Below are 19,537 nucleotides of genomic sequence, written 5' to 3' on the forward strand. Positions count from 1 at the left end.
TGAAAATGTTCTCTTCCCCCACATCAAAACTCTGGTACTGGAGGGAAGGGGGGGGGGGGGGGAAAAGCATTTTGACTAGTTCTCCTTAGAGCCATGTGTAGGTTCTTGGAGACATTAATCTCTGAGGAAACTTGTTTACTCTTTTCCAGAACCATTGATTCTTAGACATCTGTGAAGCAGCCTATATCTAGCTCTCATGAGAGGGGCCCTCCAGAATTAAAGATGTGGACACGGGACGGGCTCTTGAAAGTCTCTGGAAAACACCACAGAGCAGGTTTGAAAAGCCACTTTCCTGCACTCTAGAACAGACACAAAACACTGCGTTTCTAGTCAGCCTCAGACTTCAGCCAGCAAATGTTTAAGCCTTCAGCTGAGGGCAAAGGAGAAACAAGGAGGTCTCAAGAAACATGCTACATAGCAGCACAGCAACCGGCTCACAGCCTTTGCCTTCTCACGGGTGAACTACAATTAGATTTTAAAAAATGCTATCTGAAAGTGATTTGAATCAAACACATTCGCATGTCAAACTTTTAAAAAATAACCTGTTTCTAAGTGTGAATGCAACACCACACACCCAGGCAAAAAGCTTAAAAGTGTAATCTATTACGTAAATAAATAAAAATATGCTGCCTTCACTCCTCCGTCTTAATGGCTTAAGGGATGTGGAATTTTTAACAGGTAACAATCAGAAATAAAACATCTTCAACTTTACAATATAGCTAACACTTTGGGCTACTTAAAACGTGCTGTGTCCTGCACTAAAACGTCAGTCTTCAGACTGGAACAAAGGATGATTTTATATACTTTAATGCAAATATTTACATATTTTGTCATGAGCTTTACTCCTAACAGTACCAGGTTCCAGTCCAGCTAACATATGCAGGGCAAAACGATCGTCGTTTAGTCCAGCTCAATGAGAACTGAGGGACCAAGGAATCTTCCTTTTCTTGTTCATTTAACAAACTCACACCAGCCAAGGAAGAATGAGAGCTAAAGTTTAGCATCTTGCAGGAAAAAAAAACACCCATGAAACTTCTCAAAAATTTGTAGGCAATAAACGATGTAGACCCTTGGCATCTCATAGGTGATTTTTGGAAATCCTCTCGACATCTACCCCAAGGACGTTATGAAATCTGTCCTGTTACAACCAGAATGTCACATTCATTACATTTATTCACCTAGAAATGCAAAACAGTTTGACAAACTTTTTTAAAAAAATGGTTAAATATAAAAATGATTTTGTGTATTTTAATTGGAATTCCACGTTCAACCAAATGCACCTCAATAAAACTCAAGTTAAAGAACATCTACTTAGGGTGACATTCACTTTAAAAGTGAAAAAGTTAAGGTTCTGAATACAAAATTAAGCTATGCAATTGTTTAAATGAGTATTCCTTTACCATATCACCCTCCCCAGTACAAAGTGCCATATTTAATGCAAGCAGCTATATTTGGATACAAATCATGTTTTAGCAATTATACTACCCAGCAAGAATGAACAACTCTGTAGTTCTTAATAAAATACACATGAGAAACAGGATCTTCAATTTAACATTTATTTTTATCTTGCTTGTTCACGAAAAATCATGATCTAAAACTACTTTGTCTTGTCTTTTATCAGAGCAAAAGTAAGGATATGTTTGACCCGAGTGCAGCTTCACTCATACTCCAGGATCAAGCGATCCCTTCCTACCCAGCTCAGAACTGAGAGCTGCATCGCTTCCACAGCTGGCAAAGAAACAAGAGCATCAATATTGTAACTTAAGAAACACTCCAAAATCTAGGGCCGGAAGATTCTTACACAGCTGCTGAGAAGCGGCACTACCAATCTCCCTCCAAGGTGAGGAGCACACCCTGCTCTCCACCGGGTTTTGTGCTGCTTCCAGCAGGTCTGGCAATTCTCAGCCTAGCAGGCTCCTGGTATTTTGCACGCAAGGCCTGGCACCTACACAGTGGAGAACTACACTTTTTTTTACAGACCTTGCTATCTTCCTTTTTGATGCATCACCTGGATAAAGCAAGCACTTCTGGTACTGAAACACCCCTGAGAAGCCAAAATTCCTCCCCTCATTTTAAAGCCTACCAAAGGCTCCAATCAGTTCCCATGAGCAACAGACAGGCATCTTAAATCCACCTTGCTTCAGTCTTTAATTGGCTGATCTGCCCCTTCATGCTAAGAGGAGAAGGTGGAGGGAGGAAGGGTAGGGACAAAGAATGCAGAATGGCAGGGCTACCTGGAAAACAAATGGACAAATCCCCATCAAAATACTCACCTTACGGGCAGTAGCTCATTAGCCTTCAGGGTGCCTTGCTCTTCTATAGACTCTGTGTTTTGTCAGATGTCTGAAAGGATCCCCATGCCAACACCCTTTGCTCCTGCCCTAGGGCAGGCAAGACTTCGCCCCAACCCTCTCCAGGAACTATGTATAACAAGTATTTAATTTTATCATCACCTTTAATAGAAAATATTAGAGTAACTCAGGGAGGACACTGACTCATATTTTCAGGAACGTGGACTAGAGCTAGCTACAAAGAGCAAGGTCAGTATGGGCAGTATTTTCCCCAACAAGGTCTTTGCAATTTTCCAAACCAAAGCCTTCCCTAGACCTAGAACTTTTCAACACTTGGGATAAGGAGGGTGCAGATTTCTGCCAAGCTGAGAAATCCCATTAGTGAACTAGATACCCAGAATAAATAGTACAGAAGGGCAAAGCTATCGCAATGCAGTTTGCTTTCTGTCCATTGAGTGGATTAGCATAATTAATCACGTATTTAGCAATTTTCAGACTAGGAAGCAATGCCACCTAGTGAACAAGAGCAGAACGGCATGTCACATACAAGGGCTTCTCTGAAAGACTGGTAACAGGGCAGGATGCCAAGATACAGTAAGCTCCCACTGCTGCCTTGGTATTCAGCAGTAAAGCCAAGGAGTGCATGCGCATTGTATTTGTGCGAGTATTAATCTAAGTATCCCATCCCACCATCTGCCCCCTTACACAAGTTCAAGCTACACAAACACCAGCTCGAAGATATTTTAACTAATGAATAATTTGCAGAAAAATGCACTTTTGGTAGGCCTTGAATTTAAATTTTCCTGCAATATTGCTTTTTAAATCTAAAGAATACACAGCTCAAAAATGACAGAAGACTAAAATTAGAGATCAGATTATACAGGAATTTATAAAGGTACTACAGAAAGAAAAAGCAGCCCTGAATTTTTTTTTTTTTTTACTAATTTTAAGCTAAAGCCTGAGCAGACACCAGCAATTAAATCAAAACTCCTAAAAATCCAGGGCCCAGAGGATGTCACAGCATTCAGCAGTGGCGGACAGCCACACTACAGCCCCCAGCTCCCATTCATGCTCTGAACCATTTTCCACTTAAAGATCCAAATTTTGAGCAAGTTAGACTATCCACACAAGATATCTAATGCAGTGAATTTTGTGTCCTCTCCCTTCCCCTAAAATGAATTCCTGGTTTTGTTTAGTTATTTGCAAAGCCATGTCAAGTTATAAGCGTATGACCACAAATCAGATGGAAGTTGCTACTGATGTGGTTTCTCTCCCCCCACTGCCAGCATTCACCATGGTAATATAGAGTTATAAAAATAAGTCATGATCTACAGTAGAGCAACAGTTTGATCAAGCTAAAGACTTCTGGTATGCGAGACTTCTCTACTAAAAAATGTTTCGGTCAATTTGTAGCATTGATGGGACTCTACAGTAACCGTACCAGAGCCAAACTCTTACATCTTTGATGCCCAAGGATTTTCAGTGGGTTTGATGAACAGTGAAAGGAGGGAGATATACATATATGTGTGTGTGTATATATATATGTATACATATATGTGTGTGTGCGTGTGTGTTTGTGTGTGTATACACACATTCTTTTTGCAAGTGCACATTTTGCTGAGAAACATGCTGTGAGACTACAGTCACCAACGTGGCAAGCAACACGCAATCAGAAGACATCATTCCTCAGTCAATTTGTTAGCTCAGCTCTAGAGCACACGGCATAGGCTATTTTTATGGTGCTTGCGTGACATCTGGTGGTCAAAAAGTACACTGGGAAGAACAACCTGACTGAGGCTACACCCAGAGTGCTCCCCCCAAACACATAAAAGGATATTAGCTATAGCCCTACCAAGAACTTCACCAGGACCTGCACGCTCAGTTTATAATGCATATTCTTGTAAAATAATAAAATAGTGATTTTTTGGAACTGAACCTTAAAGTACCCCAAAGACATCTTGTCTTCCAGATGCATCGATCCTCTCTGAGTAGATACTAGTCATCTTTAAAGATTGGGTCATACTGTCCAGGGACAATTAAGTGTCTAGAAGAACCTAAGCAGCCTTCAGTTTAAGGCACTGAGTTTTATTAGCCTGAAACTTTCAAGCATTTTCCAGACGTATTTATGTACTAAAGTTTAAAAAAAAAAAAAAAATCCTTTCAATTGATGTGTGACCCACCAGAGGACAAAACCCAAAACTATGCCAAAAATTAAGCCCTGAAGTGTGTTCTCTGCCCTTAAATAGCAGTGTCTAAAGATTGTCTCCTTAGACTAACTGTGTGAGAAACAAGCATTTCCGTACACAACACCAAAAGCAGCTCTCCGAAGACAAGTTTCCTGAATGAGAAGCAAATATACTTAGTGAAGGTACATTTTAAAACTTCCTTTTGCACCTGAACTTCTCTTTATAAAAAGAGTTAACCCCTTCCCCCCCCCCGCCCCACCCGCCACCAAGAAACTAGCAACTGAAAGGGGAGCTGGACTAGACATGTTCTGTACGAGCCTTCACAGCAGCTCTGCTGTTTGCAGTGAAGCAGCAGCACACCTGTGTGCTTTTCATTAGGCCAAATCTGTCAGATATGCTGAGGACAGTGTCAAGCCACCACCACAGTAAACATGATCTTCAGCTGAATGCTGTGGAGGGAGTTTCCTCTTTAGCTGCAGCTGCTGCCTGCATCAAGTCGATCCAAAATGCATGGACTTGAAGCAAGACATACTACCCCATGTGCATGGCGGAGCAACAGGCAGGAGTCCAGAAATCTTCCCCAGATTTCTCTCCCCCTCTTCCCTAAGGTTCCCATAAACAAGATAGCTCCCTTCTCTGTATGAAGCCATATATCATAAATATGACCCAACCTACATCATCCAGTTGACTATTTCTTATTTAAAGGCCAGTTTCTCCCTTGCCCTTCCCACTCTGATACATCTAACCCGTGGTGGGGGTGGGGGAATAAGTTGCCCAATGGATGTTCAATCCCTTCACTCAGCCACTTACTGGAGTTTCCCCCACAAGGGGGGCTCAGGAAACCTAAGTGCTAGGTGATGTCTGAGTCTCCTCAGAAGCAACTGAAACCTTGAGAGAAAGCATCGTGTTAAGGGAGATGAGTTACCAGCAAAGCTGAAATCAAACACAAAAATTACGAATTCATCAGGATTTCAGGCAGGAGCAGAAGCTGCTTTGCACATGTTCTATTTACTTGTGTTCAGAGAAAACAAATTAGTTTATTTCTCAAGATATTTCACTCTCAGTTTACAACAATTCTTAGCTCTATAGGTTGTAATATTACATGCTCAGAAAACTGAATTCAATCCCCAGATCCTCCTAGCTGGTTACTCATAAAATCCATTAAGTTCAGGCACAGGCAAATCAGACTCATCTTTCCCTCCCAATGCCTATTACATATAAAGAGTAATTATTGTTCCTGGCAAGGCCCTAGTGTCTCTTATGATTTTGTATTTTAATGATTTGATTTCTTAGCACTTCTTCCTGAAAAGATATATTTAACAAGCATCCATGTTTCCTCCTCCATGATAGGATTTTTAAATTACGAATGTAATAAAGACAACGATGTTGCTCATGATGAATAGCTTAAAGAGACGTACACTAAGCCTTCAGTCCCCCTATTATCAAATTTACAAGCGGTATGGCTCTGTAAAATTCAGCAAAAACTAGATTTAACTCTATAATTACATAACTAAATTAACAAGCATTGTAAGAAGGGCATTAATTTAGTTTAGTTTTTAGCAATTTAAGTCCTACTGTTCTGTAGACGTATCTGTGTTTTTTTTAAATGCCACCTTAGTAGGCAGCGTCTAATGCCAGATTTCCACCCTTATTCATGCAACATGTGACATCTCCAGTCTTGTATGTTGTCACAGCTCAAACCACAGTAAGTTATATCACTGCAATGCTATGGAACAGAAAGCATCATCACCATATATTTCAGAGTTATTGAACTAATCAACTGGAGAGGCTTCTCCTAATAACAGATCCCAAAACAAGCTGCTATAAACATTCCCTCAACCATCACATCGGTTGCTTTTAAAATTAAAATGAAACCAAACTGCTGGAAGAAAATAGGGTTTACGATGAAACTCAATTTTATTACTTCACAGGAACATGGGCTTCATTCGATTCATTCAAGAGCACACCCACAAAACAGTTGTTGCTTGGAGGAGTTAGGTCCATGTCACTTCCCAAGGTTTAAGTTTTCACATTAACTTCAACAAATGCTACAGTAGATAATGCCAATCAGAACTCAGAGGAAAAAAGATAAGCTAATCATTATGCAAGAGATTCAACACAAGCCAACAACACTTTGCAAGCCTCTTTAGTTGTGCTAATCAGTGCAAGTAAAACATTCAAAGTATCACCTTTACACTCAAAAGGGCCAGGTAAGAATGGAGCAACAGTACATTAGATAGCATGAAGATCCAGCCTCTATTCTGCAAAGTATCTACAAGCTTAGGAACAGACATTACCTACCTTGCAGAATCAAGGCCAAATTTTGCATTTCTTTGATTTATATCGGCTGCACAGTCATTTTAAGCTACAGATTAAAGCAAATAGAAAACATAAACTAAGAATTTATTTTCAATTTTGTTTAAGGTTTATTACAACTCAGCCTAAATACATCACGCATGAGATGGAGGCTTCACCAGTTTTGGGACCATTTGTATAATTCAGCATGGCTAGACAATGTCTTCAGAACAAGCCATGAGACTGCAGCATCAGCCAAACACACTAACGGAATTGCTAATAGCCATAACTACATCCACATAAATGTGCCTCTCGTAATAAAAACACTCTACATGGTTCTGAATGCTTTAAGAAATGGTAGAATGACTACAGGTTATGGAGTCCATCTCCTTTAAGGCATCAAAGACGTTCTCAAGGGGGAACGAATTAGTCCAGTTTCATAAGATACGCCATTACAGAGATGAAGACACTGCCTCTGATTAATTGCCACCCTGCACCAACATACTTTGCTTACATTAGCTGTTGTCAATTTCCCTTTTCTTCTTTTTTTGAAGGCCTCTCACTGGTGCTTTCACAACTGGATACTCAAGTGCAACTTCTCTACGCTGCCCCAAAAACCAACTGGAACACTTGTCAACAAACCTCTAGACGACAAGCAAGCATATAAGGAGCATTTTTTAACATGCATCTTTCTCTACGCTATTCCCCAACTCGCAAAGCAGCAGATTCAAATGCAAGACCCCCTCCTTCAAGTGATCTGGTACGCATATGAAGTTGTTTCAAAGCATTGATGTTGTTGTTAAATACAAAGCTCAAAGAAATATTGTCCTTTTAGCTGATGCTACTGATGAAGGATCAGGATTTAAGACTCCTTCCAGGTTCTCATAAAAAGGAGGAAAGTCAGATTCCTACCAAGTAGGCACCAAGTTTCAGGAAAGAACTATTTGTGGTTCAGAGCTCCAACACATGCTCACGTAATGAAGAAAGCCCATCAGCAAGGCATCTTGCATGAAAAATAATGGGTTTCCTTGGAGGTACTGAGAGTCTCCCAGGCTGGTACACTGTCACAGCAAGTCTTCCACATTTCCTTACCAAACTTCAAGTTTGGAAAGCAAAGACAACTTTTTATGCAGTTTTCTTTCTGTATTTCATTCCCTTTCTGAAGTAAGTCCTGCCTGAGGATATAACTTCACTCACATCCAAATTTGGCACTGCTTTCATGTCTTTTCCTGACCACCCAATTCTCCCTCTTCATTTGTGCTAGTACAAACATTTAGCGACAAGACAGATTGAGGCTAGAACTCTTCTGGGTTAAGAGCAGCCTTTTGGCTGGGTTAGTTTTAATCTGGATCAGTTCAATTGGTCCTACCACATGGTGGAAGGGAGGATGAGAAAGGCAGTATTGGCTTACATACTTTAGCTTAGCACTTGAGAACTACATCCCAAGTTTAAATTTTCACTGATGTCACCCTCCACTGCTCTCAGCAACTGGTCCTGAGAAGGATTTACATAGAAACCATGCGCTGTGGGGTCCTTTGCCCCATACAATGGATTTGGCCAGTTTGGGTTTTAAGGTTCTGATTCAGTAAGTTCCCTGTTCAAATTATCTAACCAAGTGCTTAAGGCCTTCCTAATCTTGCTAAGGTAAGCCAGCCCTTGCCAGCTGCCCACAGGGGAAGTAGGAACACACAAAGAAACTGCAGGACCTCCTCCTAGCACAGCACATTGTGAGCACGCTTTCATTTCCTAAGTCTGACTACACTTGGCACTCTCTCATTTCTCCTTGCTCCCTTCAGCAATCTAGGAGGGATCTGCTCAAGCCTGAATCAATTTGCAAGACACAGGGAGGCCAAAGTAGCTTCCTCCATCAGAAGTCAAGGCTATGGACAGGCACTTGATGAAGAAGTGCAATGGACGATATTTAGCATTAGAAATAGTTTTCCACGGGCTCACCTCTAACTGGCAGGGAAACACAGCTAAAGACATTTGCTGCTGTAGCTGTCCCAAAAAGTCTCTTCAAACAAAACAAGCTTTCTTCAGGAACAACCACATCACGGTTTACGGAGCAAGGCCACAAACAAAGCTTCAAGACCCACTGCTCTCACTTATTTGTGCAGCATTGCTGTCCTGGGCAAAGTTTGGTGGTAGAGTTGCAGGCTCCAGCCTCTCCGGAGCAGAACGACGTTGTTCTGTTGAGTTTGTACAGCACCCACCACAAGTGCTGTTATTCCCAACTAGACCCATCAGTGCTACTGAACCAAAACAAAACTAGAGATGCTTGAGACAATCAAATAGCAGATGCAGCAAAAATGCATTTATATTTGACCAAAGGCAAAAAAGCCAATGGTAAAGACAACAAGCTATAAGGGAATTGATTTGAAGACAGAAGTGAAAGATGCTGAAATGGTACATTTCAATTGATATTGTGGAAGTGAAAAATGACTCAAAGCCACTTGAGATTTAAGCAGTTACACCCAAGGATTTTATCTTGGTATCTAAACTGACACTTTAGGACGAGCTTTATAATGCCCTTAACACACACGCCCCGGAAACTTCTGTAGCACATAGGAATATACTATCAGACTAACCGAACATCTCTGTACTTTTTATTATACAGACAAGTACTGAAGCTTTATTTGTGCAAAGGCTGCTTTTCATCTATACAGACAGGCTGATAATGACAGCTGGATAAATGTAAACAGAACAAATTTTTATTAGCAACTTGAGCTCTTTAAAAAAAAAAAGGGGTTTCCAGAAATCAAATCTGTACATGAATTTGCCACCCTAAAAGAGTGGCAATTCAGTATTATACAGCCACAGTAGGGAAAAATGGAATAATCAAATAGGTTCTAGCTGTTCTTTTTATGGCATTAAGGGCTTTTTGATACATTCAAAGCATTATTGCATCAGAAAACAGATCATGCATCTTTATGTTTCCAGACAAATTCAACTGTATTTGTCATTTCTAGCTACGTTTCAAAGGTGCACCAAATCTACAGTTTTGTTTTTATAGTTGCATGCTTTGCCTATATGCATGCTTAGATAATAAATATTAAATACAGGAAAGAATGTAAGAGAACAAAACAGACATGAGAAATATTTTTGCGGCAGCTCTGTTGCATTCTGCCAGGTAAAGAGCTTGTCAGAAAAAGTTGAGGTAACAACAGTGGCCACACCACTCAGCTGAGAGTCACTCAAAATTCACGGAAGTTTTCAGAAATTCAAGTACACAAACACCAGCTGCAACTTGTCAGAAATACTAGAGAAATAACTTGGCTGCTTTTTATTAGTCTATTAGCTGGCGTTCACACAACTCCTTGTAAATCCTTTTTCTCACTCGGGGCATATCTTCCTGGGAGAACTGAAAAGGTTGGTCTAAGGCGAGGCACTTGCAGTACTGAGGGAAAGGAAAAGGCTTGATTGAAAAGACATTTACAAGATGAACAATACAGGCATCTTTTTTTTTTTTTTTTTAAAAGTACACTTACCTGGAGCACAAAAACCCCACAGTCACTGTCATTTTTCTGTTGTGGAATGCACTAGAACGGAAAGAAACATGAAGTGCCACGTTAGATCTTTAGCTGTCCTTTAATTCTAAGTCTTATTTAAAATCCAAAATGAGATCCTGCAAAAAGATTAGGGCTCTGTTCTCAGAGCTATCTGTTTTTCTGCAGCACTAGAAAGCAGAGTTGTAATTACTTATTCCGAGCCCAACTTTTGCAAGGTGACACTCAGCACCTTGTTACAATAACATCTAACATTTAGAAAAATATATAATGTAGGACAACACAAATTCAGATCTTTCTTTCAAGTTTATTTTCTTTTAGTGACCTATGCAGAACAGCTGCTTAATTAGTTTAAATAAATGTTTGTACAGCACTATCTGCTTTACACAGAACCTAACTAAATCAGCAGTCACACATGCCGAGTAGATTATTTTCGGCATCCACGCTACTGGCAGTGGCTTTCTACTCCAAGTCACAGCAAAGCATCTCAAAAAACAGAGGGCAGTATGCTGTCAGGCAGCAGGACTGAGTGAAGCAATCTCAAGTGGTAACTTTCGACCATCTTAACTTCTTCAAACATGCTCAGTTTTGACATGCAGCACTAAAAAGCCCCACTCACTAGTGCGACTGTGTCTCTAGCACTCAAAGGGGAAAAAAAAGTAATTTTCCTTAACTCCCAAGTCTTCCACTTGACAGAATGAAAGACAAACTCACTACAAAGGGTGTGCATGAGTGTGCAGGGAAATAATTTCATCATTGTATCAGAACCTAAAAATAATCTTGTACAAGCAGGGAGCTGTTGGGAGTGTCTAGTGTGCAATGACCTGTTTTATATCTTTGAAGCCATTACGGGAGGGTTACGCAAATCACACATTCCCTCATTTGCACTACATACAAGTTGTTCCCTTTTATTGCTGCCAGACTTTGTTTACTTGTGATCAAAGTGTGCCACAGACAGCCCTGGAGACCAAAGCCCTCTATCCATAGAGAATATAAAATACAAGAAGCAACAGCACTAGCTTGTTTGCTCCCTCATCAAATCCCATCCATTTGGCATGATTTGGCACAGCCCCTTCTGGAGAAGTCAGAAGGCTGAGCCTCCAGCTCATTCAGTCCTTGACCTTGTGCCAACATGGGCAACAGCGACAGGTTTTGCTGCATAGGTATCTAATTGACTAGAGATTAGGCTCAGATGACCAAGTCACTTACAGAAAGCATTAAAGACCTGATGGGAGCTGAATGAGCAGAGTACTAATTAGCCTGTGTAGTCACTTGTGTGGCTCCTATCATCCTCCCTATAAAACAATTTCCTACTTGCAAAAATAAGTTGGTTTAGAAACAGTGTCCTAGGGTCTTGTAGGAGGTCTAACTGCAGGGCTTGAGGTGCTGGCATTTACCTTTGTCACAGCAGTCTGCCAGCCCTGAAGAAACTCAGGGCGATTCTTCTCTTTTGCTTCAGTCAGCAGATACTTTCGAATGTTCTTTAAAAGGATATGAAAAAGGAACAATATTATTCACCAGTTAACGTACAAGAAAAAGACTGACATCTTCCCTGGCATCCTTTTGACAGTGAGGATGAATTTCAGGAGAGCGATAAGTATTAGGAGCTAAGCTCAGATCTAGAGGTAAAGAGGTAACTGCTGGGTACTGCACCTTCTACCATCAAGGCTCCTCTTGGTCTTTAAAGGGAGCTTTAACACTCCTCATTCCACTGTATACTAGTATACTTAATACTAGACTAGATGGGGCACTAACAGTGAGCGTGCTCTCCGATATGGAGAGACACTACACAGTCCAGCACATGTTCTTTCCTGACTCATTCAGCTGACCCCGAGGCCCTTACGTTCAAGATAAAAGCATTTTCAGCTTGAATTTCAATACAAAAAGCTTTGCATTCTGCAGCTAATCAGCAAAGCTCCACGGAGTGTTTTAGTGACGTACAGAAAACAACAGTTTGACAAGTGAAGGGACGAAGAGAAGGAAGTAAGGTAAATGAACCTCTGGTCTTGGGTTAAGCAAATCCCTCTACTTCTCTGTAAATACACCGGTGTTTCATATTACAGTTTAAACACTCATTCCAGCACGCTAACATTCATCTTAGCTCTACGTATCACAGTGGATCTCTGCATATTGATCCCCTCCCCTAGAAAAGGCAGGAATAAGTGTCTCATGTTTGAGACAACTAAGGGCAAGCGCCTTGCCTTGAGAGGGATGGCAGAGGCCACACCGCAAAACTGCAGGAGAGTCTGTAGGGCTGCTGAGAGGGATCTCTGGTTTATGCAGCAAGTTCAGAAGCTAGAGAGCACAAGGCCACTCCCTTCCAGTTGAAAAATTAGCTTCATCTTCAGCAATTGCCAGCAGGAAACAAGTATCTCCATTCAGATGTCCTGGCTGTGAGCTCTCCTGGGTACAATAATTACTACTCTGCTGTAAACCAACAACTACATACACTTAAAAGTAGAGGGCTGCTGCATCAAGCAGGCAATTAAGCTGACAAAATTAGCCTTTGTAAGAGGGTCATTACAATTTGCTAGACCCAGCAAAAGCTTCCTGACTGCTCTTTATGAGAAAGACTGATGCTTTAACTCCAATATTCAGGTAGCAGCTTCAAAAGCATGCTGGGTTATAATGAGGGGTACACACCCCAACTCAGTGTGGAGAGGAAAAAGGCAATACGCTATAATAGCACAGTAATAGGTAAACCACACTGGGCAGTGCTATAGCCTCTTCAGTCCTATTCTCTCACCCAGGCACCCTCCTCTAAAAAGGACCGAGATTTATCATTTCCTAAAACACTAGCAGACTTCTGTCTTTAAGAGCTGCTTTCGCTCTCCTTCTCACTAGTCAACTTTCCTATTCACTGTGCTTTGAGATCCTGCTTTTTGTGGGAAGGACAAGACCAAGCAACAAGAGGTGTGCCAATTACCACAGGCCATCTAGGCAATAGGCAATCTGTCCTCAACTCCCAGGTCTGCTGTGCATTCACTCAGTGACCCTCCAGGTCCATCCATCAGACTCCTCCTTAGCAGAACAAGCTAATCCTCATTTCACACATGGCAGGACAACAACAAAACACACTGCATTTAAAGTTTCAGGATAAGCAGACAGAGAGGGGTTGTGTTTATTTTTAATAAATCAGTTCAAACTTTGCAAACAGCTGTCACTCTTACCTCTACACAAAACTTAAAATGAATGCCTTGGGAATCATAAAATGAAATAATTCGATTGGGGATGTTCACAGTAATGAGGGACCAGTGGACTTCCAGGTGAATAGGAATCAACAAGAGAGCCTTTTTGAAAAAGTCCACCTGGCAAGAAGAATATACATTAGAAACAATTCCACAGCCAGGATACAGGAAAGCATGAATCAGATTTTATTCAAGTCTTCTTTCCACCAGCCCCTAAGTGAAGTTGTCTTTTTCACCCTCCACTCCTCCAAAACATTCTTTGTGTTTCTCTCACACACAGCTCATTCGCAGGCACAGACACACAGTTACGGTCTGTAAAGCACCTAAGGAGAGCCGTACAGCAGAGTTAGTCACCACTGCATTTGCAGCAAAGCCTACTCACGTTACATTTTAAAGACTATGGTGAAGTGGGACTTGTTTTAAGTAATGCTGGTAACACAACCTGGGCTCAAGTTAGGTCAGTTGCATATCTTTTGTAATGATATTCTTTCAGTATAAACACCACTGATTTATATCAGATTTACATCACAGACAGTGACAGATAAAGCAATTGTGTTTAAAAACACACCACAAAACCAGCAAGTTGGTACAGTTTTCTGACTCCCTCTGCCATAACATGGGCTATGTCGTTATCAGAGGAGCACTGAAAAGGAGCGCAAGGTGCTTTGGTGAGCGAGGGAAGGGAGATAGGTAAAGACAGCAGACAGACTCATGCTTTGTTAAATTTAATCTCATAGCAAACAAGGGAGGTTTTGAAGTACAGAACAAGCAGGGTCAGACAAGACCCCTGGTGTCTGTGCAGCAGATGAGCCTGTTTACACTTTGGAAGCTAGTCTCACAGTCTCCCTAAATAGAGCTCTAATTGCTGGGGTTTCAGTGGCAGAGTCCAGAAAATATGCAGAAATAGGACACTGCAATATATGAACTCATCCTATGGGAAGTTTTCTGTGTGGCCTTTTTTTAAGCACTATGCAATTTGAACAGGATAATTGCTGCACTACTGGTACAAGACAGGTCATTGGTAAGAAAGAAAAGTACTCCTTTTGAGTAACAACGAGAAAACAGAAGGCACAAAAAGGTCTGAGCGTTCACAGCAGTTATTAGTGGAGTCTTGCTCATGATACTATTTCGATTGTCATGGGCACCTACTATGCCTGCTCCCACCTGCAGAAACTGCTTCCTGACCAGATTACAGCACACTTAGTACACAACAATCCATCATGTTCAGGCAGGAGAAGCAGGGAGATGTCAGCCAGCAAGCCCAGCCCACAAAGGAAAGCTGAAATAAGACAAATGAACTACACTGATGCAGTCTGATGTGCAGCAACGGTAGAGCCAAGCTAAACTCAAGGGTCCTCATGTGACTCCAGCTTTGGGTTTGCAGCAGCACTGCAAACCTTCAGCAGAAAAATGGGAACAGGCAGCCAAGAGACAGAAGTGTCTTAACTAAGACCTGATGCACATGAATGACTGGCAGCCTAGAGTCACTTCTAGACATCGCTGAGTCAGCCAGCTAACGTGACAGTGAATCAGAGTAGGAGGGCCGATCCAATCAGTGGCCAGAACAGATACATATGAACAGATACATATCAGTAGGTCTGATACCATTTCTGCTAGGTGCACAAGAATGCATCCTTCTAGGCTCTATCCCAAAAATGCATAATGCTTTTTTTAGAACCTTGTAAAATACTCTGTGTTTAAAAAGGAGAAACAAGTTCCCCTTAATTGCATACTGCAGGAGGAAGCAGTCTACCTGCATTCTTCCAATGGAAATGGCTTAGAAACTGCTTTAGAGATTTTTCAGGAATTTACATAACTGTCCTGTTCTCATTTGGGTACTCAGTAAGAACATGAACACAGGTTCTGCTTTCAGAAAGTGGAGAAAATTGGTTTTCATTTTTAAATCCAGCAGTAATAAGCATCAATAAAATATGCTTTGATTTAGTGTCTCTTTAAAGAGATTTTAATAAATTATATGAATAGATTTTATATTTGGATACTGAGTTCATCTTAAAGAGCACACATCTGTGAAACGCTAAAGTGCTTCTGCAAAAAGAGCATACATTCAGATGTGGTTCTTTATTAGTAGTGTCTCATCTCCCATATTAGAAAGGCCAAACGTTAACAGGAAAAAAGGGCTCTTTGCATTAGTTGCCCCAGTAAAGTACCACAATACATGATATAGCATGGGTTCTGGAAAGCAAGGTGAATTTTGTCCTTGTCATACACGCAACAGTTCGGCCTACTCACTACTGCTCTAGTATCTGTCCTCTAGTATCTGTATGTTACTTAGCAGTAACAATTTGATTTTATCAAATGGCTCCAGACTGAGATAAAAAGGAAGCAGGATTAAGCCTGCTCTCCTGTAGACTAGTGGACTGGGTACTGCCAGGACCATTATGAGACAGTTCTGGCAGCTGAATAAACAGCTTTCATTAACTTACCCAAGGAGTTAACCTCCACCTAAGATGTAGCCATTCACAAAGTACATTTTCAGAACATAATCATACTAACCTGAACAGTATCACCGGTGAGTTTTTTTTTTTTGGGGGGGGGGGGGGGAGGGGGGGAGGGGAAGGCACACCCAATTTTGCACAACTCTTAACCCTGTCCTTTGCATATAACACATCATACCCAATTTCAAGTTAGTGGTTCAACCCAGCCCAAAAGAATCAGAGCATTGACTACATGGAGTTAAATGATACCTTTTTAGTCCATCGTTTTACCCCATTATATCCTTTGGTTACGAGCTGTCTATGAAAAAAGCTGTTAAAGAAATGAACCTAAAAAAAAGAGAGAGGAAGAATGAGCACAGAAATCTTCATGCATAGCCATACCCATTCCCCAAGGATAACTTATACAAAACAATTCTTAATGAGGTAATATTTAATGCAGGTTTAGAAACAGAACCCCAATAGGGGCAAACAACACTACAGATGCTTTACCAAGCCCAAACTTTCGCTGTTCTTTAGAGAACAGAGAGAGTAAGCCTTGTTGCCCCACAACATGCGATATGAATCGCTGCAGCATTTATATTTACACTGATATCTCCAGACATACCGTACCTAATTTTTTGGTTGAGGGTGGGCTGAGGAGAAAAACATCAGGATAAAGAATTACAACTTCTGTTTTTCTCTCCTTTCCAGAGATTAAGGAAGAGATCACTGGAGTGGGGAGGTGGGGGTGGTACAGAAGGGAATAACTTCTGCTTTCAGTTGCTAGAAGCGCTGAGACTCAAAAAAATGTTTTGATCAAAAAAAGTTATGATATTTAATCCAACAGGGTCATTTGTATTCAACTGCCATAGCCAGCTCCTGACTTCAGACAAAAGCAATATTCTGTTAGTTAAAAGCATTTTAAAGTTATACCACATCTGTTCTGCGAGTAACTAAAAACCTGCATTTATAGCAAGAGACTGTCGACTTATATTAAAAAAATATTTAGCTCCAGGTTAACACTATTATCCCCTGTGCTTAGCTTCTTGCAATTACAGGAACAGATTAATACAAATGCAAACCTGCAACATCTGTTTTAAATAATTCTGCTAGTGCAGAGGTGATAGAAGGCTTGAGTTATTACTTGAAAAAAAAAAAGTTAAGCGAATTCAGCATCTGAAAATGCCAGCTAACACCCATTAGCTATGCCAACAGACTTCAAAACCATATTCTGGGGTACTAGCACAAGATGTCCCAGGAGGATTTCAATTATGCACTATGAAAAAAAGAAGGCACAAGCAAACACATATCATCTCCCAAACCTCAAGCCTAGTTCACGCTCAGGAAGTACACAGAATATTAATGAAGAATCACCATCACCACAAATCAAAGCAACACTGCTCTTTCTTCTGAGCTCAAAGACTTTAAGCATTACATTCTGCAGAGCCAATCTAAAAATGGCTTTGCTTGGTTCTTCCTTTGTGGTCTCACCTGAAAATTGTTCAGCTCTACTAGTAAACAGATGGTTCTTTATAATTGCCACTGCTGCAAGAGCAAGTCACTGGGGGTGTGGGGGGGGAGGGGGGGGGAGAAGGGAATTGTTTTATTCAGGTATCCTATGTATTACCACCAACAGTTAGAGACATTGCAATTGAAAAGTAGTTAGCATTCTGTTGAGGATGCACAAACCAGAGTAGAGTCCTGCAAAGTCAACACTGCTGAGAAACCAAGCAGCTGTGTTAATTCTCACTCACCAGACCAGGCAGCTGTAGCTGTTTGAGCTGTTACTGCCCCACAGCTGGCAGAGGGGCAAGTAGCACATGTGCATGGTTCAGATGCCACCATTCATGGTCTGTCATCTCAGCGGAAATCAGTCTTCAGGGGGAATTTCAGCTAAGAATGGACTCTGAATTAGGGCACGGGTAAAGTGCTTTCGAAGCAGGTATGATGGAGACAAAAATCTCTAGTGGAGAAGGGACGGTGGGGTGGGGAAAGCAGGGCACCTGCCTTCCACAGGTAGGTCACTAACATCAGGCTACCACAGATACCACCTCTGCAGAGCTAATCCAACAAACTCCTGAAATGAGCAACAGCACTGAAAACTAACTTAGTGCTGTAAAGAAACAAAATGTGAGCTACAGATAGCAAAAAGGGTGTCATTCATGCTACAAGCAAACCACTTGGTGTATCATTTTGAGCTGCATCTTTATCTTGTATCCAAAATATTCAGTGTTTCACCTTTCCCACTCAATCTTTCATTAGTTACATTTGCATAAAACCCAAAAACTCTCACCTTTTCAGGGACTGCATCCATTATGAGTTCACCATACATGTTAATTATCTGTAAGAGTTAGGAGATATTTCAATACGTACAGAAAAATTTTGTAAAATCAAAATTGACAAGTTCCCATAAAAAGTAGGACTTTTCACACCTAAAAGTAATAAGGAAGTGAGCAATTATAGTAACATTTTGCTGTAGTCTGGGGGATAAGCACTCTGGAACTAACAATGGCCTGCCAGGAGAGAGACTGTATAACTTACTGCTTGAAGGCTGCCTCAATTTGAAAGAGTTTAATTCAATTTAGTTTACTGGTGCACGTCCTGGGCACTGCAGCCTTCTTGGCTTTTTGGCTATGGGCCACAGTCTGCTGCTTCACTCTGCCGGTCTTGTATGCTGCTCTTCTAGTATTAAGCTAAGGGCAGGGAGGGAATGAACACTTTAATGTATATGGGTAACCATTATTTTCTCAAAATATTGCATCATTTTCTCAAAAAAGAAATCATTTAGTTGCAAAACTCCCTGTCTTCCAAACTTGTAATCACTGTTACTGCATCTGCCACTGTAAAAGCCCCTCAACCACTTTCTTTTGCCTCCCAGCTATAAAGTAAGGATAGTCTTTAGATATAACGTGAATTATATCTACGTATATGATGTATGGTATGTGAGCTACCGATACACTAACATACAAGGGCTAGAAGGGGGTGAAGAAACACATAAACACCAACCATCGCTAACCTGGTCATTCAGCCAGTTCTGGCCTTCCAGTGTAGCTAAATCATCCATATCTAGCATGTGCTTATTATAGAAGACCCGGAAATTGCAAGTAGCAAATTTTGGATGTTTTTCCCGATACTTCATGATTTCCCTGGTGATAAAAGGTTTTCTAAAACAGGATTAAAAAGGTAAAAAGAAATAAGTCAATTTCAAGGTCATACCAAACGCACTTCTATTCCATTAGGTGTTCCATATGGAGCGCGCATTAGCAATGCGAGCAATTTTTCCTTTACAAAGTCTAGAATGTTACTGCTACACACCTATGGGAGAAATCTTCATTAAAGACTTCTTTTAATCTTCCCATGACATCTTTTTCACAGAGTGGAACTAAACTGCCATATTTCTTCATAACTTCATCTAGGAATCCTTTAAATATACCAGAAAAATTAAAGTGCAAACATTTAAAAAAAAAAAAGCCTCCAAGTTCACTGGTCCAATAAAGCAGTCGTTTCTACCAAGTACTAGCAGCAAACATTCTGCACCCAACCAACAGATAGCACCGCATATGTCAAATATTTAAAAAACCTAAGCTCAGATTGGCAACATGAAATAAAAGGGAGATGAGAGGTGGAAGAGAGGAC

General features: G+C 40.9%; 1 protein-coding gene across 6 annotated transcripts in view; it reads right to left on the minus strand.

Moving 5' to 3' along the window:
* Nucleotides 1-1,542: 1,542 nt before the first annotated feature.
* SENP5 (SUMO specific peptidase 5) overlaps nucleotides 1,543-19,537 on the minus strand; it is a 74,903-nt gene continuing 56,908 nt past the window's right edge. For 2 of the 6 annotated variants that reach the window (XM_068953922.1, XM_068953921.1), the window contains 8 exons: nucleotides 19,217-19,322; nucleotides 18,918-19,065; nucleotides 18,195-18,242; nucleotides 16,172-16,249; nucleotides 13,449-13,586; nucleotides 11,676-11,759; nucleotides 10,261-10,311; nucleotides 1,543-10,169 (listed from right to left, as the gene is read on the minus strand). In XM_068953922.1, coding sequence (XP_068810023.1) covers nucleotides 10,059-10,169; nucleotides 10,261-10,311; nucleotides 11,676-11,759; nucleotides 13,449-13,586; nucleotides 16,172-16,249; nucleotides 18,195-18,242; nucleotides 18,918-19,065; nucleotides 19,217-19,322 — 764 coding nt within the window. In that variant the 3' untranslated portion in view covers nucleotides 1,543-10,058. Of the gene's footprint in view, nucleotides 10,188-10,260; nucleotides 10,312-11,675; nucleotides 11,760-13,448; nucleotides 13,587-14,630; nucleotides 14,746-16,171; nucleotides 16,250-18,194; nucleotides 18,243-18,917; nucleotides 19,066-19,216; nucleotides 19,323-19,537 lie in introns of all 6 variants that reach the window. The other 4 variants (XR_011142767.1, XM_068953924.1, XM_068953923.1 and 1 more) reach the window with 4 other exon arrangements.

Source organism: Struthio camelus, chromosome 9 (assembly GCF_040807025.1).
Source record: "Struthio camelus isolate bStrCam1 chromosome 9, bStrCam1.hap1, whole genome shotgun sequence".
Taxonomy (NCBI): Eukaryota; Metazoa; Chordata; class Aves; order Struthioniformes; family Struthionidae; genus Struthio; species Struthio camelus.